General features: G+C 50.8%; 1 protein-coding gene and 1 pseudogene across 2 annotated transcripts in view; both read right to left on the reverse strand.

Annotated features, from left to right (window-relative positions):
• Window positions 1–22,251, reverse strand: part of WDR73 (WD repeat domain 73) — a 62,863-nt gene that overhangs the window by 40,392 nt on the left and 220 nt on the right. For both annotated transcript variants that reach the window (XM_077774338.1, XM_077774337.1), the window contains exons 2-8: window positions 21,561–21,628; window positions 21,157–21,245; window positions 18,842–18,930; window positions 18,213–18,277; window positions 12,126–12,290; window positions 11,474–11,839; window positions 9,741–10,030 (exon numbers count right to left, since the gene is read on the reverse strand). In XM_077774338.1, coding sequence (XP_077630464.1) covers window positions 9,795–10,030; window positions 11,474–11,839; window positions 12,126–12,290; window positions 18,213–18,277; window positions 18,842–18,930; window positions 21,157–21,245; window positions 21,561–21,628 — 1,078 coding nt within the window. In that variant the 3' untranslated portion in view covers window positions 9,741–9,794. The remainder of the gene's footprint in view (window positions 1–9,740; window positions 10,031–11,473; window positions 11,840–12,125; window positions 12,291–18,212; window positions 18,278–18,841; window positions 18,931–21,156; window positions 21,246–21,560; window positions 21,629–22,251) is intronic.
• LOC144240026 (large ribosomal subunit protein uL30 pseudogene) lies at window positions 3,703–7,092 on the reverse strand (annotated as a pseudogene).

Consider the following 22,251-nt stretch of genomic DNA (forward strand, 5'->3'; position numbering starts at 1 on the left):
GGGACAGCTGGTCCCTTTAGTGACCCCCCTCCCGTCCAGGCCACATCCCCTCTCTGTGCCCCATGTTCTCATCTGCAGAACTGTCACTCCTGGTTCTGGGGTCTGATTCCCCAAACACATGGCCATCATTTAAAACATACAACCACAACTGCAGCCCCAGGGCCGGCCCCCAACATTGGGAGATGCTGGCCAGCGTACAGGCTGTAACACTCGTCTAAAANTGCAGTTGTTGGGGCGCCTGGGTGGCTCAGTCGGGTAAGCATCCGACTTCAGCTTAGGTCATGATCTCGCGGTTCGTGGGTTCAAACCCAGCGTCGGGCTCTGTGCTGGCAGCTCAGAGCCTGGAGTCTGTTTCAGATTCTGTGTCTCCCTCTCTCTCTGCCCCTCCCCCGCTCATGCTCTATCTCAAAAATAAATAATAAAACTACAAAAAAATAAAAATAAAATGCAGTTGTTTTAAGGATATTCAGAAAATTCTGCAGGTATCCCCTACGGGGAAGGGCACAGCGAGAGGTGGGCTGGATGGCGCTGGGCCTCTCAAGCACTGGACCCTGGCATCCACGTTCTAAAATTGTGGTAAAACAGGAGCGCCTGGCTTGCCCAGTTGGTTAAGCGTCCAACTCTTGATTTCAGATCAGGTCACCATCTCATGGTTCCTGGGCTCAAACCCCGAAGTGGAGCTCTGCGCTGACAACGTGGAGCCTGCTTCGGATTCTCTATCTCCCTCTCTCTCCGCCCCCACCCCCTGCTCTGTGTCTCTTTCTCAAAATAAACAAACATTAAAAAAACTGGGGGGGTGCCTGGATGGCTCAAGTCGTTAAGCATCTGACTTCAGTCAGGTCATGTTCTCATGGCTCGTGGGTTCGAGCCCTGCACTTGGGTGAGTTCAAGCCCCATTTTGGGCAACCCCACTTCTCTCTCTCTCTTCCCCCCCCCCTGCTCACTTTCGCCCTCTCTCAAAAAATAAAATAAAATTTTAAAACTCAGGTTAAAAAAAACTATGGTAAAACATACACAACATCAAATCATTTTATCGTGTTTAAGTGTACAATTCAGGGCATTAAATACATTTGCATTTCTGTGCAATGATCACCACCATCCAACACCAAAACTTTTTCATCATCCCAAACTGAGAGTATATCCACTCACCACTAACTCCCCATTCCCCTCCCCCCAGCCCCAGCAACCACGATTCTACTTTCTGTCTCCGTGAATTGGCCTGGGTCAGGCCCCTCATGTAAGCAGGTTCAGATATTTGTCCTTTGTGTCTGCTGACTTCCTGGCACCCATTCTGCCCAAGTCCACGGGGTAGTGCTGGGCACAGAAAATCTAAACCGCTTCACTGACTGGGTATATACTTCACAGAGGAAACGTCTCCAAAATGATAAACGAGCATATAAAGACGGCCTGCCGCACGTGCGGGCATCTGGGCACACATCTCGCGGCCTGGAGGAGGCCTACGTCCCCTCGTCCAGACAAGCACAGGGTCACCGCCTGGAACTGCTCACCCGGAAGCCTCCAGCACTCCAGGCTCCGCTCTCCAGCCGGCACCCAGGGCCATTACTGCCTGGCCACAGCCCATTTTCTCAGTCGTATGTCCAACCTGCTTTGCCCCTCAGGTTGGGCCTGTGGCGCTTCTCACTTGTGTCGCTTCCCAGGCTGCTCCCCCTGGCCTGAAGGAAGGGTACAACTCAAATATCCTCTTTCTTGTGCACCCCTGCTCTCACCAAGCAGGGGTGGATACTCGGCCCTCGGTGCCCTCAGAACACACGACCCCTCCCCCTACAAGTGGTTCCTTCAGGTCCCCCACCAGGGGGGCCAGGTTTGCACATCTCTGTATCTCCGATCCCGGCAGCCAGTGCGGTGCGATGCTCAGTGGATGCGGTGGAAGGACCAGAACCTGCAGTACCACCGCCTCCCCCCACAGCCGCGAGCCCCGCTGACCGGACCCGTCCGTAATAACCAGTCGCCGCAATGACGTATGGGCGGGACCGTCCGGGTCTCCTTCATTCGTGCCAACTTTACTGTGCCCTCTGTCTGTCTCCCTCTCTTTGCCCTCCCTGTCCACCCGTCTCAGGCTGCGGTTTCCTTCTCGCCCCTGCTCTCCTCTGCACAGGTGCCCCGTGCTCCGGGCCAGGGCTTCTTCCACGGACTCATACTTTCCTTGCCCCGAAACCCAGCCTCACGCGTGAGCAACAGCAGCCCCAAGCTGAATTACTCACCTTTGCTGCAGGGCCATTTGCTGTATTTCTGCTTCTCTCCATTTTGCTGCTTCGTCTTTCTCTTAGATCTTGAATTTTTGTGAGGCCAACACAGTTCCTGAACATTCTCTCCCTTCCGTGCTACTGAGTCTCCGCTCTCCTTGCCCAGAGCTGAGCTGGAGTGGGTCCTGTGCTGATGTCAGTGTGAATGATGAGTTGTCTTTGGGTCCCTCTAGGGATTCCCTGGGACATCTTCCTAGAATTTCTGAGAACCCCAGGAGTTCCTTCCCGGGGACTGTAGGTTTCCAAAGGAACATTCTGGAAACTGGAGGTGAGGAGCTATAGTTGTCCCACAAATCGGTGGCTCAACTGGCATTTGGTGGCAGGGGCCACACAGACATAATGCGATTGCTGAGACAGTCCTGCACAACAGATGTGCTGCCAGACATGCAGGGACTCAGGGTCGCTCACACACGTGCGGCAGGAGCATCGCCTGGGAACCTACTAATAAATGCAAATTCTCCAGCTGCACCCCCAAACTTGAGGTGGCTTTATAATGTGGTGACTCGGTCAGATAGAACCACATCCCCCAGAGTTCCCTTCCCTGTATGTTTCCAGGTAGAGTGAGCCACAAGAGTCATTTTGGGATGAGATTTGGAGGAAGTGAAGCAGCTGCCATTTTGTTTTCATGCTTGGGCGGCGGCGCAGGTGCCTTTGCAGCTCACGCTGGTGCCGATCTGCATGCAGCTGCTGTCTTCAGCTTCTCCCACTCCTCAGCCACAGGTGTGTTTAGCTCTGTGGTGAAGGGGGTCAGCTCCTCTTGCAGAAGACCCACGTCATCAACACTGGAGACAGCTAGAATTGGCCCGTTGCAGGTGGTCCCAGCCGCCCCCCCCCATCCACCTTCCCTTCCCAGCTGCCTGTCCACGGGCCGGGGCCCAGCAGCGGACGTGAAGACAACAGCGTCACAGGGACAGCTGGCCCAGCTCCCCCAGGTACATAAGGTCAAGTGTGTGTGTGTGCGTGTTGAAGGAGCTCCTGCTAGCCTGCCTCTCTCACTAAACCCCGGTCAGCAATTCCAGCGGTGGAGCCTAGCAATCTGAACCGCGTCGCTCGGTGATTGTGACATATGCGAAAGTTTGAGAACCAGTGGATGGAGGGGAATCTTTTACATGAGCCTAGAACTTCACTTTTCACATCTATGTAAGGACAGCTTTGCACGGTTTTCATATAATCCAAATTTCCCACAACCTCAACTACTATATAAAACGGGAAAATAGAGGCACCTGGGTGGCTCAGTCAGTTAAGTGTCTGACTCTGGATTTCGGCTCAGATCACGATCTCACGGTGCGTGGGATCAAGCCCTTGTCTCACTGACAGCATGGAGCCTGCCTGGGATTCTCTCTGCCTCTCTCTGTTCCTCCCCTGTACCTGCACATGCTCTCTCTCAAAATAAATAAACTTAAAAAAAAAAATTAGGGAAAATAGTACATTGTTTTGTTCAGAACTTTCCAAAGAGGTTTTCACCAGTTCAGAAGAATCATGTCATCGACTCTTTGGTGCGTGAGGCGCACACACGGCACACCTGGACCGGTCCGTACCTGGAGCTGTCCTGTTCTCAATGACTTCACATACATTGCAAGCATCTGATTACGTTGCTGGGGAAGTATGAACATTTATGTATCGAAACACATATTCTTTTGTACTTACACTGGTTTTGAAATTGTTAAGTAATCCATTTTCCCTGTAAAATTTTATTTCAGGACAGTAAAGGGGTATTCACAGAAGGAGTGTGGGGGCCGGTGGGTGTTGAGGGCCACTGTCTAGTGTTAATGACTGAGCCTGAGCAAGTGTGTCTGTGTGTGCGGGTCTGTGACACACACGGTTTCTACGCCATGGGGTGGTATATATGATCACATACGGTATTATATGATTATAGTACCTTAAAAGGAATCAGCTAGTTCCCCAGTTTTGTTTTGTTTTTTAATGAGACTGTCTCTAGAGCATGGGAACTTGCTGTTCTTTAAAAGTTAAAATCTGGGGGCACTTGGGTGGCATTGGACTTCGGCTCAGGTCATGATCTCAGTTTGTGAGTTCAAGCCCTGTGTTGGGTTCTGTGCTGACAGCTCAGAGCCTGGAGCCTGCTTCAGATTCTGTGTCTCCTTCTCTCTGTCCCTCCCCTGCTCACACTGTTTCTCTCTCTCTCTCTCAGAAATAATTATTAGAAAATAAGTAAAAGTTTAAAAAAATGTACCCACAAAATTGCCCTACCCCCAACATCCTTTTTGGTGCTACTCTTTTAACAGTTTTTTTTAACATTTTATTTTTTAAATGTTCATTTATTTAAACTTTAAAAAAATACATATTTATATATAGATAAAGACAGAGAATGGGAAAGGGACAGAGAGAATCCCCAGCAGGCTCTGTGCTGTCAGCGCAGAGCCCGATGTGGGGCTTGATCTCACGAACCATGAGATCTTGACCTGAGCCAAGATCAAGAGTTGGGACATTTAACCAACTGAGCCACCCAGGCATCCCAGTTTTTCCTTCTTGAGTATTGGGTAATTTCAAATTTTCTACTAAAATAGTAGTTTATAAATATCAGTGTCTTTAAGAAAATTAACAGTACTGGGGTGCCTGGGTGGTTGAGCGTCTGACTTCCGCTCATGTCACGATCTCATGATTTGTGAGCTCGAGCCCCACATTAGGCTCGCTACTGTTCGCGCGGAGCCCACTTCGGATCCTCTGTCCCCTTCTTTATGCCCCTCCTCCACGTATGCTCTCTCAAAAAATAAACATAAAAAAGAAAATTAACAATATCTTGAGGTTTTCAAGTTAACATATAATTGTTCAGTGTTCTTTTACAACCTTCGTCCTATTTTATTCTTTTTTTTTTCTTTTTCTTGCTAGATTCATAGAAGTTTAGATGTGGGGCCAGGTTTCTGTCCTCAGGTCCATCCTGGTTCTGTCCGGTCGGTGCTGCTGGTGCAGACCCCTGCTGGCCGCCCCTCTGGGCTCCCCTCCTGACAAGCTCCTGTCACACGTGGTGCCTGGCACAGGCGGGGCGCTGGGCGGCTGACGGCTCCTGCTCCCCGGTCCCAGCCCCCCCCAGCAGGATTCTTGCGCTCCCCTCCTTACTGGGAGGCCCGACTGTTCAGCTCTGGTCACCTGCGCCCCCCCACCCCCACCCCTTCGTCCCTCCGTGTAACTTCATGCTGCTGCTCATGTCTCAGGACCCACCTTCCCTCACATCCTCTTTCAGATACCTCATAACTAAATTCCCATAATCAAGTTACTCAGCGTGAGCTTGGCTTTCTGGCTGGCTGATGACGGAGACTGATACACATTTTATCAGTATTTTTCAGCGAAGCAGCTTTTCAATTCATGCATTAACTCTATTATTTTCTAAATGACTCATTTCTGCTTTTACTTAGTGAAATAATATAGCTTAGACAGTGGAATGCTGTAATATTTGCCAATTTCTGTGGGGTTAAATATTTCCATTATGGCCACTTTCAAACTACTGATGTGACATAATTGAACAGGGCTGAGAAGAGATCTATAGAATCTGCTCTCTTGGGGGAAGTGATTAGAAAGAAGACTTCAGAAAACTGTAAAAATGATCACATCTTGAAACTGTATTTTTTTTTTTAATTTGAAAGCAGTCATTTATTAACTGGCTAGATTACAAAAATAATCACGGTAGACACCTTAGTTCATTCTTCTAATAAGCCTATTGATCTGGTCTTCCCTGTTGCAGCATCTCCACCTTCTACAAAATGGGTGGTCTTCTGCTTCATTCCCCCTCGTGGAGAAGATAACTTGAAGGGCTATAAAAAGTTGTTTGCCTCTTTGAAACGTTTTCCAACAGTGTAGAGCTCATGAATCAGGTCCTCCCGCAGATGATGCCGTATTTACCAAGAGATGGAGCAATGTGTTATCTGTCAGGGCAAGGCGCTTCTTGTTGATTCTGCCATAACCCGCTTGTAGATCAATTCGTTCACGGACTTCAGGTTTGGGTACCCGCACGCTATATATGGTTCCACAATCCTTAGCATGTTAGCTGAAGCCTTTGTTGAGCTGAACAACGGTGCCAAGGAGCTGCAACACCTTTCGAACCTTTGGGCTCACACCATCGATACCTCGGATCCCGATGACAAATGCCAATTTGGGCTCCGTGGGCACGTAGAAGTTGCCAGCTTTTCTTGGCATCCGAATCTCAGTTCTGTACATCTGCCCGTATTCCTTGTGGTANACGCAGATGATGCCGTATTTACCAACAGATGGAGCAATCAATGTGTTATCTGTGAGGGCAAGGCGCTTCTTGTTGATTCTGCCATAACCCCGCTTGTACATCAATTCATTCACGGACTTCAGGTTTGGGTACCCGCACGCTATATATGGTTCCACAATCCTTAGCATGTTAGCTGAAGCCTTTGTTGAGCTGAACAACGGTGCCAAGGAGCTGCAACACCTTTCGAACCTTTGGGCTCACACCATCGACACCTCGGATCCCGATGACAAATGCCAATTTGGGCTCCGTGGGCACGTAGAAGTTGCCAGCTTTTCTTGGCATCCGAATCTCAGTTCTGTACATCTGCCCGTATTCCTTGTGGTAATGCTTAGCCTTCTCATAAATAAGCTTCCTCCTTGCTTTTTGAAGCATCTTTTGGGCAAACTTCTTTTTTAGACACTTGGTCTTCAACTCTGTGAAATTCCTTTGCTTTTTCTTTTCTTTTTTTTTTTTAAATAGTTTNTTCCTTTGCTTTTTCTTAAGGGTTTCTGTCACAGCAGGAAGCTTCTTTTTCCTCTTCGGCACCCTCCGTGGTTCCAGCCGGAAAAAGAGCAAAACTGTGTATCTTAAACTCCAAAGTGTAATGTTCCCTCGACTTTAATGTTTAAAAAAAAAAAATCATTTTATTTGAAAATTAGGTTTTTCTCACTTCAAAAGAATTCCTAAGCGCTATGAACTGAATTGTGCCCCTGCCCCAAATTTCTGTGTTGAAACACTAACCACCAATGTGACTGTATTTGGAGATGAAGCCTTTAAAAGGTAAATAAGGAGGGGACGCCTGGGTGAGCTCAGTCGGTTGAGCTTCTGACACTTGATTTCAGCTCAGGTCATGATCGCAAGGTTCGTGAGATCGAGCCCCGGGTGGGTGCTGACAGCACAGAGCCTGCTTGGGATCCTCTCTCTCCCTCTCTGCCCCTCCTGTGTGTGCACTCTCTCAAAAATAAAGAAACATTAAAAAAAGAGAGAGAGGTAAGTAAGGTTAAATGAGGTCCTAAGGGTGGGCCCTAATCTAAAAGGACTGGTGTCCTTCCAAGAGCAACGGCGACCAGAGCCCCCTCTGCAGGGACACAAACAGCCACATGGNTGATTAGGGTGGGCCCTAATCTAAAAGGACTGGTGTCCTTCCAAGAGCAACGGCGACCAGAGCCCCCTCTGCAGGGACACAAACAGGCCACATGGGCTCAGAGACGGTGGCCCCACAAGCCAGGAGAAGAGGCGCCAGGATGAAAGTTGCTGCCACCCGATCTTGGACGTCCAGCCTCCAGAACTGTGAGCAGTGAGTTTCTGTTGCCTGAGCCCCCCAGTCTGTGGGGTTCTGTTACAGCGGCCCGAGCTGAGGAATACAAGTATGCGGCCCCGACAGCTGGAAAACCAGAGCCGTGATGGTCACAGTTTGTTCGGGGCGATGAAAGTTCTGGAATTAGATGCAGTGATGCTTGTGCAACACTGTGGATGTACTTCACTCTGTGCAATCGTATTTTTTGAGAGAGGGTGCAAGTGAGTGAGGGGCAGACAGGAGGGGGAGACCGAAGGAGAGGGAGGGAGAGAGAGAGAAACAGGACTCACCCAAAGCAGGGCTCAAGCTCACCCAATGCGGTGCTCGAACTCACGAACCGTGACATCATGACCTGAGTCAAAGTCAGATGCTTAATGGATTGAGCCACCCGGGCGCCTCCCACAATCTTAAAGAATTAATAACATACCAAACTACTAAGTAATACATTTTCAATGGGTGAATTGTACGGTGTGTGAACTGTATGTATGGTGTGTGAATTATAGGGCAATAAAGTGATTTTCTAAGAACTCAGAGCCCAGTGATTAGTAATCAACTAATTTCAAAAGCAAAATTGTTGAAACTTCTTTCACAAGTGTGAAAGTGAGAAATTCCATGTAACAGGGATGCGGCGACAGTTTACTATCTGCTATGGACGGCCAAACAGGCATGTTTCTTGGGCCGACTCCCCTGGGAGGGCGGGGTCTGGTCTGGCGGAGCGCCACCCTGGCAAAGGCATGTTCCATTGTGGACCCGACAGTTTGCCTGAACTTGGGGGCTGCAGGTGGGACTGGGGAGAAGGCCTGTTTCCCCACCCTGGCTCTCCGCATCCTTAGAACTATGTGCCCCAAACTTTTTAAAAATGTTTTATTTATTTTTGAGAGAGAGACAGAGTGAGAGTTGGGGAGGGGCAGACAGAGAGGGAGAAAAAATCCAAAGCAGGTTCCAGGCTCCGAGCTGTCAGCATAGAGCCCGACGTGGGGCTTGAACTCACAAATTGTGAGATCATGACCTGAGCTCAAGTCAGAGGCTTAACCGACTGAACCACCCAGGTACCCCTAGTTTTAGAAATGTATCCTACAGACATTTTGTTCGTAGGTACAGAAGCTGTTCACACTATTTGTAACTGTAAAAGATTAGAAAATGTTAACAGATCACTGAACAGGAGCCTGGATATACAAATTTTGGCTCAACTGAGCAGTGGACTCTCATACAGCTGGGCTAGAAGTATGCCCCTGGTGCTCTGCCCGCTTCCTGACATGTGTTATTGTGTAAACTTTATCAGCTGTCAAAGCAATAATGTTCTAAATTTGGCAACTTGGTAGGCAAAAAAAAAGGGCGGGGGGCATAGTCCTGTGTTGTTCTTTCCTTCATTGCTACTGGGGTTGACTCTTTTTTTTTTTTTTTAATGTTATTTATTTTTGAGAGAGAGAGTGCAAACACACACAAGTGGGGGAGGGGCAGAGAGAGAGGGACACACGGAATCTTAAGCAGCTCCAGGCTCCGAGCTGTCAGCACAGAGCCCAACGTGGGGCTCGAACCCATGGACGTGAGATCATGACTTGAGCTGAAGTCAGACACTTAACTGATTGAACCAGCCAGGTGCCCCTGGGGTGAACTCTTTTTCTCATGTTTACTGGCCTTTATACGTTTTGAGTTCTGCAAAAAAGTTCACAAAACCGGTTTACAACATCCGCTGTTGTTCTGGTTCTCACTGATACTGTGGACACAAGACAGGGAAGAAGCGCTGCGGGAGGATGGGGCGACGGTCGCCGCTGAGTACGCACTGCACCGTGCATCTTACCAGTTATTTTGTAATACACTACTTCTAACTTTCCCCACAGCCCTGGGAGGCGGTTATTACTCTCATTTTATACATAAAGAAACTGTGGCTAAGAGGAGCCGGTTAATTAGCCCAAGGCCGCTGAGCTGTAAACAGGGGCCTGGGGTCACCTGAGTCCTAAGGCAGTACCTTGGCTCTCCAGCGGCTCCCCTTCTTCGAGGCCCAGGCAGGGAGAGGCGGGGGTCAGCAGGCCGCGTGGCGCTCCACCCAGTCCCACACGTGCAGAGAGGCGTCACTTGCTGCCGATAACAAAGTCCTCGGCTTGTGGGGGTGCCAGGTGTGGGTGGTGAGCAGCGGCACGGTGTCTCTCTGACCGTCTTCTAGGAAGATGTGACCCCTGTGGGTGAAGAGCGGTTCTACTTGGCCCCCCGTTCTGTCCCAAGATGTGGCATCATAGACCTGGACTGTCCCATCAAAACCTGAGGAAGAACAAGAAAAGAGAGAATTGACACTAAAACTCTAAAGTAATTTTTCTTTCTTCTTTTTAAAGTTATCTCTATGCCCAATGTGGGGCCTGAACTCACGACTCGGAGATCAAGAGTTGCATGCTCTACCGACTGAATCAGCCAGGTGCCCCTAAAGTAATTTTTAAAGTTTATTTTAGAGAGTGAGTGTGTGGGAGGGGCAGAGAGAGACAGGGAGAGAGAGAATCGCAAGCAGGCTCCACGATGTCAGCACAGAGTCCAATGCGGGGCTCGAACTCATAAACTGTGAGGTCATGACCTGAGAGCCAGCTGAGCTACCCAGGCGCCCCACCCCTAAAATAATTTTTATAGTTTGCTCTATCATACCAAAACAGGCTACAGGATGAAAAGTCAAAGAACAAGATGCTTAAGGCCAGGGGCTTTTGGCTGGCTCAGTCAGTACACCATCTAACTCACTCTTTGATCTCAAGGTCATGACTTTGAGTCCCACAACAAGTGGAAATTACTCTAAAAAACAAAAAGATACGTAAAGCCAACCGAAGGGCATGTATCCTCTGCCCTTGTGTTGGCAGTTGACGGCTCCTCAGGGCACGTGATGGTGTATTTCTGTTCATCTATTATGTGCCAGGCATGAGGCCAATCCTAGACATGAATTCTTTTAATCCTCAGAATTGTATGAAATAGGTACTCTTATTCCCTGGGGATCCAAGGAACTGAGGCTTAAGAGACTCTTTCGAACCTTTTCCGCTTGCCTCAAATTCTAATCCTGCCACATCTGATCCCTCTCAGCGGGTGGCCTTGCCTTCTGCCCGAGGGCGGGAATGGAAGGCTTTAGTAGGAGCACCCTCACGTCCCTCATGACTTAGCTGGACCCACACTCACTCCAGCCCGCTGTTTTCTCACTACCAAAAAGCCAATTCCTCCACCAAGCTCTGCTCTTTCCTTCTGCGCTTTCTGGATCCTGCCATCATCATGGACCTTTTCTTAATCTCTCAACAATTCTTTCAACCTCTCCCCTTCAATAGATCCTTCGCACTGGCTTTTAGATGTGCTCATTAACACCCTTATTCAGCCAGAAGCTGCCAGCCAGATCCAGGAGCCTACGCACCACCCGGTGGCCTGCTATCATTCGAAAAGCAAGCGAAAAGCAAGCGGACTGAGAGGCACTCCCACCCCCTCCTGGGGCAGCCCCGGGCTGCGTTGCTGCCTTACTCTCTGCAGGCCTCACGGCTGACCTCAGCTCCGAGCTCCCGCCCAGGCAAGAAAGGCCTGCTACCAATGCGAAAGCTTAGCAGCCAGAACGGGGAAGGGCCTGCCACAGAAGCACCTGGAAAGTCAATCTGGAACTTTCACCTCTGGGCCCGGATGGATTATGGGGCTGCGGTGCCCTGGAAGAGAGGGATCAGGTAACAGACACAAAGCGGTGCTCAGCAGTACCTGAGACGGCCAGGCAGTTGTCCAGGCCTGGCGCCCAAGTCACCCGCAGCAGCTCTGGGTCGGGGCTGGGTGCAGACACGGAGCACCGCACCGCGCTCACGGGGTGGCAGAGATCCCGAGGATCGAGGAGACACAGCTGCCCGTCTGAGCCAAGGCTGGCGATGCTGGGCCCGGGGCCCCCACGTCTGCACGCAACTTCAGCACACCACCTCCCTCCAGCAGACCCGGGCCCGGGGCTGACGTTCTCTGACGGCGCCCACTTCTGGCGGATGTCGACGAGCCCCAGGCGGCCCGAGGCGCAGCAGAAGGCGAAGGTGTCTGCATCCAGCACCTGAAGGCTGCTCAGCTCCTCGTTGTCGCCGATGCCTGGAAGACAGACAGCGACACAGGAAAGCTGCTGGAGTCACAGGAGTATCTGGCTGGTCACAGGTCCCTTTCTCTGGAAGCTTCCCTCCAGCCCCAGGCACCTCGGTGCCGGTCCCCGGGACTGCCTCCTCCAGCCCCTGCGCGGGAGTCCCTCGAGGCCAAGGCCGCCTCGCTCCCACGTCCGTGTGGTTTCCCCAGTGCCTGGCACGTGTGGCTGGACTCCGTTCCTCACACGGCTGAGGGGGGCTGGCAGGAGGGGCCGGCGAGGGCCGAGCTGCTGCGGTACCTGAGGAGTACGTGGTCTTCTGGGATTCCAGATCCACAACCTTCAGACTGCGGAGCCTCGCCCCGTGCAGTACCCCCGGGGCCGTCGAAGAGAAGATGGCCACCCTAGGCCAGAGACCCTCCTCCGCCTCCTGCATGGCAATGCTGCTGACAGCCCGAATGACATCTGGGGGAAAGGAGAGAGGCTGAAATCCACGATGGGAAGGAATGCTCGAGGCCTCGTGAGGAGGGGGCCGGCCAGCAGTCTACCCTCGCACCTTCAGAAGGTCAAGGAAGAAAGGGAGCTGGCAGCTAGCAAGAGAGGGTGTGAGACATAAGCACTCTGTGCTACGCTCCCGTTTCTGAAACTGTCAGAAATGCTTTAATCTCTTTCCAATGTGTCTTACACACAGTTCTGCGAAGGGGAGATGATGAATCAGAGCAGCCATATCAAAACCCCAAAAGCAGGTGGGGCTTTTTATAGTTTTGCAAAGAACAAATAAAGATAGAAGAAAGCAAAGAACATGCTGATGATGTCATTTACACCTTAGGTGAAAATAACGGGTACAGAGGTCACGATCTCATAGTATTTCTTCAGACACATGTTCTGTGACCTCAAGCGATCTGAAGCCCGGCAGGTACCGGTGGTTACGATATGGATGGCATGGTCACAGGTCAACGCGGCAGGAGGGTCCGTGACGTTGTTACACTGAAGAGAAGAAAGCCCCGCCTGCCCTCAAGCTGAATGACATTTCGGTTGTGTTTGGCTCAGCCTGCTTCATCCTCACCACGGCCTGCTGCATCTGATGCTGGACTGTGGCCACATTTCACTCGGCTCAGTATAGTTAGTTCGCGGCACATCTACATCTTAATGGAGATGCGGATTCTCCATTTTGTATTTTCTTGCTCCAAGACGGGCTCATTACTTGGTCTCTACGTTCTCTGAAGCAAATGGAGACCCACCTATTCTTTAAATCCTACGGGCTCGGTGAGAGCCAGAACGAGGAAGGAATGTGTGAGAGGGAAGGCTGATATGGCTTGTCAAGCGAGCATTTGGCAGCAAGTCCCCCTGAGGTCGTTCCCATCCAAGCAGGGCACGGGCCATGTACGGGCCAGGCCCTTACATGTCGCTCCTCAAGTCCGTGGACTCTGGGTGGCCTTAGCCCAGACTGGCTGAACATAATCACTCCTTCCACAGGAGCTGCGAGGCTCGGAGCAGACACAACAGCCGAGCCTCAGGACCAGAGTTTGTCCCTGGGGAAGCGCCAAACCAGCCCCTAGAGAGCCTGCCTGACTCTCCGGGGCCACACGTGAGCCCTCTGCTCTTTCTGCACCTTTGGAGGAGCCTGGAACAGATTCCCCAGGACCTACTGAAGAATGTCCTCTGTGAGCTGTCCTCTGATGGGGGAAAGGAGGCGGCCTCGGGAAAGCCCTCAGGGACCCAGTTCAAAGATGTGGGGGGAAACAAAGGCTTTGGAGCCTCCTGACTGGAGAACCGCTTTATAATTATTCAGAAAGAAGTGCAGGCTTTCTCCTCCTCCTCTCTATAGTCAGTGGTAAAATGCTCTCCAGGGAATCCACACGTCATTTAGCAAACCAGCCCCAAACGGAAAAGAGAAAGGACTAGAAAATCAAAGCAAAAGACACAGCAAGGCACCTCCAAGAACTTGACGATAAAAGAAGGTTGTTATCTGAGGATTAACCCAACACAGAGTGGGTCAGAGTAGAGGTAGGCACACTCCTTAAGGAGTCAGAATGGCGCCCACACCTGCAATACTGAGCAAATGGATGAACACATCTAAAGGATGGTGGTGTTCCTGACAAGGGGCTGTCCAGCCACAGGAGCAAAGAACACCCTGGGGCCTGTCCAGGGCAGAAGGGGCCACACCAGACTGAATACTGAACTTCCAGGCGGATCAGCAGGTGAAATTCAGCGGAGACATTTAGAAATGTATTCATCCAACTCAAGGGCTTCCCCAGCCCTAGGGACAGAAGAGGCCTCGGGCGCTCACCAGGGGCGTGGACGGCAGCGAGGCCTGGCCAGCAGAGCCTTCTCAAGTTTTATACTTTCTGCATAAGACAGCTTGTAAAAACACAATCTGGAAACTTCTCAGCTGATTCCTCTTGTTACAGTTTCATTTATCACATAGTTTTTTTGAGTCTGTTAGGTCTTCTATAGGCAAAAAATAAACATCTGGAATATTCCATGTTTAGGGATACTCGGGGCAGTCTTGTGAGTCNCCCAGGCTGGGCTTCCCCAGCCCTAGGGACAGAAGAGGCCTCGGGCGCTCACCAGGGGCGTGGACGGCAGCGAGGCCTGGCCAGCAGAGCCTTCTCAAGTTTTATACTTTCTGCATAAGACAGCTTGCAAAAACACAATCTGGAAACTTCTCAGCTGATTCCTCTTGTTACAGTTTCATTTATCACATAGTTTTTTTGAGTCTGTTAGGTCTTCTATAGGCAAAAAATAAACATCTGGAATATTCCATGTTTAGGGATACTCGGGGCAGTCTTGTGAGTCTGGTGAGCGCATCTGCCTCTATAAACAGATTAGTTTAGGACGTGGTAACACTATCCAGTTTTTAAGACAACAAAGTTGTGGGTCAAAGCCTGGATCCTGGAATATTCACCTAGATAACGCTAGGCTTTTAGGCTTCTAGGAAAACAGCTGGCCAATCTTCCCTAGGCTCCGGAATATTCTGCACTAATATCTAGGGGAAGATAAGTCTTTCTCTGATTTCCTGTTCCCATGTGAGTGTCAAAGCAAGGCCACTTGGGCCATTAGCCCCCATGGGCCTGGTGAGACTCCTCTCCCACTCATCTAAACAAGTGCCATCCCACATGGCCTATTTTTAGGAAAAGATAAAGAAATCACTACCAGTTACTGGCATAAGGACAGACCTAAAGATCAATGGAACAGAACCATGAGTCCAGAAATATGCTCGTATTTATGGTTAAGCAACTTTCTTTTAAAAAAATTTTTAATGTTTTATTTATTTCTAAGAGAGAGCAAGAGAGAGACAGACAGACAGCATGAATAGGGGAGGGTCAGAGAGAGAGGGAGACACAGAATCTGAAGCAGGCTCCAGGCTCCGAGCTGTCAGCACAGAGCCCAACGCGGGGCTCGAACCCACGAACCGTGAGATCATGACCTGAGCTGAAGTCAGATGCTTAACTGACTGAGCCACCCAGGTGCCCCTGAAAGACACTCTTAAGAACATGTAAAGACAAGTAACAGACTGGGTGAAAATATTAGCAAAACACTTACTGGGCAAATAACTTGTATGCAGAATGTACAGAGGACTCTGACACTCAATGAAGACAAAAATGTAAATCAAAAACTGGGGAAAACATATGATCAAGTATGAGCACCAAGAAAAAAAGAAGCATCTATAGCTGTGCCTTGTGTTGCATCCCTGGCCAGACACATCAGAAGTGCACAATGCGGGTTTGTTGATTGAATGAGGAGACGTTAGCGACTGCTATAAATAACAGTAACAATAACGATCATAAATGTTCCCTTTTTAAAACTTTGAGAGTGAGAGAGACTGATAGGGGCAGAGAGAGAGGGAGAGAGAGTATCCCAGCAGTCTCCATGCTGCCAGCACAGAGCCTGGCATGGGCTCAAACTCACAAACCGTGAGATCATGACCTAACTTGAAGCCAACAGTTGGATGCTTAACCAACTGAGCCACCCAGGAGCTCCCACTTTTTTGTTTAAGTAATCTCTACGCCCAACGTGGGGCTCAAACTCATCACCCCAAGATCAAGAGTCACAAACTCCACAAACTGAGCCACCTGGTGCCCTATGAAGTTTCCCTTTCATTGACAGATCTGCCTCCAGGAACCAGCTCAGAGCAAAATGGAGGCGAGGACCACATCGCTGCTCAGTAAGTACCCCGCCACTTTTTTTTCAGGGCCATTACCCCTGTACTGAGCTCGGTTATTATTATCTAACTATAGTTACCACCGGACACAGTTCTGAGCAGACCCTGAAGTTAGACTAGACCCAAGGCCAGCTTGTGTGACTATCTCTGTAACTTTCAACAAGTTAGCCTCTCTGGGACACACATTGTCTCAGACTTCTGAGAACTGAATGATATCACGCATGGAAAGTACTTGGTTCAGTGCCTGGAATATATATGCTTATTAGTATTACTGTTACTTTGTACAGATTATCGGTTAATCTGAGCAAGTATCTATTAAATGTACAGTGAAACCAGAACATCAAAGGGCCTGGGGCAGCATGCCGTCTCAGCCTGCTGGGGGTGGGGAAAAACTAATAAAACTCTCTCATGAAGATCTGAATAGGCATTTCACCAAAGAAGGTATATGAATGGCTAGTAAGCACATGAAAAGATGCTCAATACTATTAGTCATTAAAAAGATGTAAATGAAAGCCCCCATGAGAAACAATTTCACGCTCATTAGGATGGCTTCAATAAAAGACAAAAAAAAAAGTTGAGGAGGACATGGAAAAATAGAAACCTCCATATACTGTTGGGGGAAATGTAAATGATGAAGCCATTGTGGAAAACAGTCTGAAAGTTTCTCAAAAAGATCAGACATAAATTTACCACATGACCCAGCAATTTCACTCCTGTCTAGCCAAGGGAAATGAAAACTTATGTCCACACTGAGGGCTGCAGATGAATGTTCTCAGCAGCAGTGTTCCTAAGAGCCAAGTATCAGATCTACCAACCAGTGGACGGCTAGCAGCGCAACACCATTCAGCCACAGGAAGCAACCACTGTCGCACACGGTGTCTGGGGTGCCAGGTACCATACCAGGCGTGACACGAAGACCTCACAGCACTGCGCTGAGGGAAAGAAGCCGCACACAACAGCCCGCAGAGTGTATGATCCCATCGAGAGGACATGTTCAGAAAAGGCGGAGGCAGACTAGTGGGTGCCTGGGGCCACTGTGGGCACGGGGACTGCGCAACAGGTGTTCCTGGGGTTATGAAAATGTCCTAAAACTGATTTATAGTAACGGCGGCACAACTCTTGAATGTACTACAGGTCACCGAACTGTATACTTACAATATGTGAATATCAATAAAACTGTAAAAAATCATCACGACTACGAGGAAATGACAGAAACCAGCAGCTACAGCAGCAGACAAGTGACAAGGAAGAAACAACGGAGGCAAAGCCCTCTGAGTCAGCGACTTCGAAAGGCAAATGAGCACAACAGCGGCCGCTCTGTACCAATGAAACTCGGGGAGAAGCCGGCAGCTGCCAGACAGTCTGTGGGAGGCATCCACGCCAGGGGCACAGGGACCGGGGGACAGAGGATCACACAGGCGCAGGGCCACGTCCAACAGTGGCTCCGTGCCCGCGAGGCACGCCTCCACCCTGGCCAAGGTGGGAGGATGGAAGGGGCTGGGTCAGGGCTGCCAGCTCGCGGTGCCTGCGGGCGGGAACCGCAAACGCACGGCCGGAGGGAGCCCTGCCCCGCGTGGGGGTACAGGCTCCGCACCTCCAGCTCCTTCCCCTGCTCCCCGGTTAGGGAGCAGACTGACCTCGCCAAGAGGGACACCGGTCAGCCCGGGCTCTTGCTCACTCCTCAGTCCCCACGCCCGAGACCAGCATGCCCTTGGAGAGAAGGGGCCCCCTCGCTCCCGCCGCCACCTCCTCGGCCAGCAGGTGAGCTCCCCGGAGCGGCCCTAGCCCTGCCCTGGCGCTGCCTGGGGGAGAGGCGCCCAGTTCCCTGGGCGTCCTGCCCACGACGGGCCGGGGAACGCAGTCCGCCGCGAGCTACAGCAAGCTCGGCGGGGGAGCTGTACCCCACGCGCTGGTGGCTACTTCATCTGTGCCCTCGAGGTAGATACTGCATTTTCATTCCCACCTGGCTCCGAGAAAACTTTTTTTTTTAATGTTTAATTTTTGACAGAGCGCAAGCAGGGGAGGGGCAGCGAGAAGGGGGCAGAGGAGCCAAAGTGGGCCCTGCGCTGGGAGATCACGACCTGAGCCGAGGTCGGACGCTCAACCGACTGAGCCAACCGGGCGCCTCTGAGACTCTTCATAATTGGCCTAGATTGGGGGCAGGGGTGTACGAGTATCAGGCTTTCTTACGGCCCAGCCCCCACCACGTCAGATTCACTCACCACTGTCCTCTGTGACCTGCCACACATGCAGGTTACAGCCTGGAAGACCACTGGTTACCAGCAACCTATTCGAAACAGATGGGAAGTATCAGTCCAGACAGTGGGGAGCTCCCCGCCTAACTCACCCCCGCCCCCAGCTTGGGCTCCTTACATTCTCCTGCAGGACGGGGTCATCAAGACCAGTCACCCCCATTTAACAGATAAGGGGCAGCCCCAGAGCTCACGGAGAGTCATGGGACCGAGCCCAGGCTTCCACACGGCCTGAGATATCCTGAGGGGATGCCAGCATGGTGCCTGAACACACAGCCCTGACCCAGAGCCGCCACCCCTGCCGACCGGGGCTGTTAGTGCCCACTACCAAGCACCTGCTCTCTGACAAACTATGGGCACCCTTCTGCCCCATCCTCCCTGGAACAGCTCCTGCGCTCTGTGGGGTACACTCGTCCCAAGGTCAGCAAGGGACACGAAGCTACCGGAACGATGTTTTTTTTTTTATATTCCGAATCTGGATGTGTGTGCGCCTGTGTGCTGAGCGGGTAGGGGCAGATGTGGCGATCAAGCAGGATTCTCCTGACGTTTCTAGCCACTCCATCCCGAAAGGAGGGGCTGGGTCACAGAGCTGACCATACCTAGTGTCTGGCACGTGCTTCAGGTCAAAGACAGGCGTGTCCGAAAATCCTCCGTGGCAAACCTTGAAATCTCTTTCTGGGAATAAGCCCTGAAATGCAAAGAGGGCGGCCAGTCAGAGAGCCTGCTCCCCCAAGGAAACTTTAGATGAAGTGTGGGTGAGAGGCCAGATCCCAGCCTGGCAGGAAGCCGTGGAAACCCCTCAGCTGGCAACAGAGGTCTGTCCGTGCGGGGTCGCAGTGTGCTGCTGCTTGTAAATGCTGGTCCCAGCCGCCTACACAGCTTCCCCTCTTTCCTGCATCCCAAACCTTCCTCCTAACCTTTCACAGGCCCCTTTGCTACATCACCAGGCCTTCTTAAAATGTTTTATTTATTTCTAGGAGAGAGAGAGAGAGACAGCATGAGCAGGGGAGGGTCAGAGAGAGAGGGAGTCACAGACTGAAACAGGCTCCAGGCTCCGAGCTGGCAGTCAGCACAGAGCCCGACGCGGGGCTCGAACCCACGAACCGCGAGATCATGACCTAAGCGAAAGTCGGACGCTTAATGGACTAAGCCACCCAGGCGCCCCTCACCAGGCCTTCTTAGACGAGTCACAGAGCTTAACAGCTCTATCAAAGACAGCTGGAGTGTGTCAGCCAACGAACCCATCCCCAGTGCCCCCCACCTCCTCCCACTGGATGTTAGGTGGGTTCTTTTTTTTTTTTTTAAGTTTATTGATCTTGAGAGAGAGTAAGAGTGGGGGAGGGACAGATAGAGACAGGGAGAGAGAATCCCAAGCAGGCTCTGTGCTGACAGCCAGACTCGGGGCTTGAACCCACCCGCAAACCGTGAGATCATGCCGAGCCAAAGTCAGGCACTTAACCTACGGAGCCACCCAGGCACCCCAGTTCTTCTAACAATAAAAATGTAACAGCCACTAATTATCCAGCTGTGTCAGACACTGTGTTTAGTGCTTCTTCTACATTAGCCCACTGAATTCTTACAACCATCCTGTCACGTAGGTACTACAATCACCCCATTGAAAAATGACAAAACTAGGGCACAGGGCAGGGAAACAAGTTTGCTAAGGTCACACAGGGATTACGTTGTGAATCGGCACCCAGGTCTGTCTAACCAAAGTTCATGCTCTCAGCCACTATCTCCACTATCTCCACGTGAGCAACTGGAAGCAGAGGGAAAGGGGAAAAAGCCAGGGGGGACACAGGAGATAAATAAGGTCTCCCATCAAGGCTCAGCAGGGGGTGGGCGTGCTCCTGGCTCAAGCCTGAGTGGTGGGGATCGGGGACATCCAGAGCACTAGGCAGGAAGTTTCCTGCAGGGAAGCAGGCCAGGCTGCCCTAGGAGAGGAGTCTGAGTGATCTTATAGCAACGCTGGGCAGCCACTACCTCGTTTCTTCTTCACGTGTTCTCTTCTCGTGGCTTCTGAAACACTGACCTTTTCTGATGTTCGTCCTACTTCAAAGAATATTATTCCTTCCAAGCGTTTGCTGTGGGTTCATCTTCCTCTAACCATTCCTTACATGCATTCCCTAAAGTTTTATCTGTGGACATCTGCTTTCATTCCTTAAACACTACACAGTCATCCTAGGTTATCTTAACAATTCTACCACTCTCGATACCCTAACGGCTCCCTAGATATATTTAAAAAAAAATTTTTTTTAATGTTTATTTTTGAGCGCCTGAGCAGGGGACGGGCAGGGAGAGTGGGAGACAGAATTTGAAGCAGGCTCCATGCTGTCAGTGCAGAGCCCGACGTGGGGCCCAAACCCACCAACCATGAGATCATGAACCGAGCTGAAGTCAGACTTTCAACCGACTGAGCCACCCAGGTGCCCCTGGATCTATTTTTGATAAAGTAAAACTGCCCTCTTCGTCTGGGAGCGCTTGTAAATCTCAGACATTCTGTATACCATCTCCGTGCGTATGTGCCTCCCTCTATCAGACCAGAGGGGAGGATCAGGGCTTGTCCCTTTCTCTTCCTAGTATCCAGGGCAATGCCGAGTAGACAACAGCAACTCCCTAAAGGTTTAATAAACAAAGAAAAGGGGCGCCTGGGTGGCTCAGTCAGTTAAGTGTCTGACTTCGGATCAGGTCATGATCTCGCAGTTGTGGGTTCGAGCCCCACATCAGGCTCTGTACTGACAGCTCAGAGCCTGGAGCCTGCTTCAGATTCTGTGTCTCCCTCTCTCTCTCTGCCCCTCTCATGATCGCACTCTGTCTCTGTCTCTCAATAATAAATAAACATTAAAAAAAATTTTTTTTTAAAGTAAACGAAAAAAAGTAGACACTTATGCTCAGCATTTGTATTTCTAGTTACCTGGTTTTCTTTGACAGAAAGTCTGAGAGGTAGTATCAGATGAAGAATCTCATTTTTCTTCCGGCTTTCATAGCCAGCAACACAGACTCCTGGAAAAAGAAGGAGCTGTGACAAACTGCTAGGAAGATTCTGGGCCATAGAATGGTGTCTAGACATGCCACCAAATCCTCCAAAGCAAAGATAAATTCCTCCGCCATTGGCATGCAGCCTTGTACTGCGGAATGGAAGAGACTGACTTTAATAAGATGAATATAAGTGCTGACGGAGTGTGAACATTGCTCCAAGCCCAAGAAGAGGCCTCAGATTCCCAGGAGTTCAGGTTGGGACCCTCTGGGCTGAGCTTCAGAGTCCCAGCCTGAGAAGGAAAATTCCATCTCCTTCAGGGCCAGGCAAGGGCACATCACCTTTGTCACCAATCCATTCAAGGACTCGTGTGGCTCCCGAGAGGTCGAATGCATGGAAATCTTGGTACCTGCATGATAAAGACACAAAGTCACACAGGGCACAGCACTTTACAGCTGTTCAAGACGGCCGGGTGGGTAAGGGGGCCCAGGCTCCGGAGGGAGGCAGATCTGGGAGCAGGTCTGTTGCACATTTTAACCCCCGTGTGACCGGGACCAGGCCAGTCACAATATCCCTGAGCCTCGGACCTCATCTATAAAATGGGATTCCGGGGCGCCTGGGTGGCTTAGTCGGTTAAGCGTCCGGCTTTCACTTGGGTCATGATCTCGCGGTTCGTGGGTTCGAGCCCCGCGTCGGGCTCTGTGCTGACTGCCAGCTCAGAGCCTGGAGCCTGTTTCAGTCTGTGACTCCCTTTCTCTCTGACCCTCCCCTGCTCACGCTGTCTCTCTCTCCTAGAAATACATAAAACATTAAAAAAATAATAATAATAATAAAATGGGATTCCCAGAGAACCCAGACTTCCCAAGGCTGACGTGAGGAATCAATGAGACAGATAATCTGTCCAGAGTTCCGCTCATGCTGGCGCAAAATAATTGGTCGCTCGTGTAATTCGTGTCCTCCACAAGCACTGCGCACACAGCGTACCCCACACAACGGTGCAGAGTCGGGTGCGGCTCCCCAGGCGCGGGAACG

This window comes from Crocuta crocuta, unplaced genomic scaffold (genome assembly GCF_008692635.1).
Source record: "Crocuta crocuta isolate KB4526 unplaced genomic scaffold, BGI_CrCroc_1.0 scaffold7, whole genome shotgun sequence".
Lineage (NCBI taxonomy): Eukaryota > Metazoa > Chordata > Mammalia > Carnivora > Hyaenidae > Crocuta > Crocuta crocuta.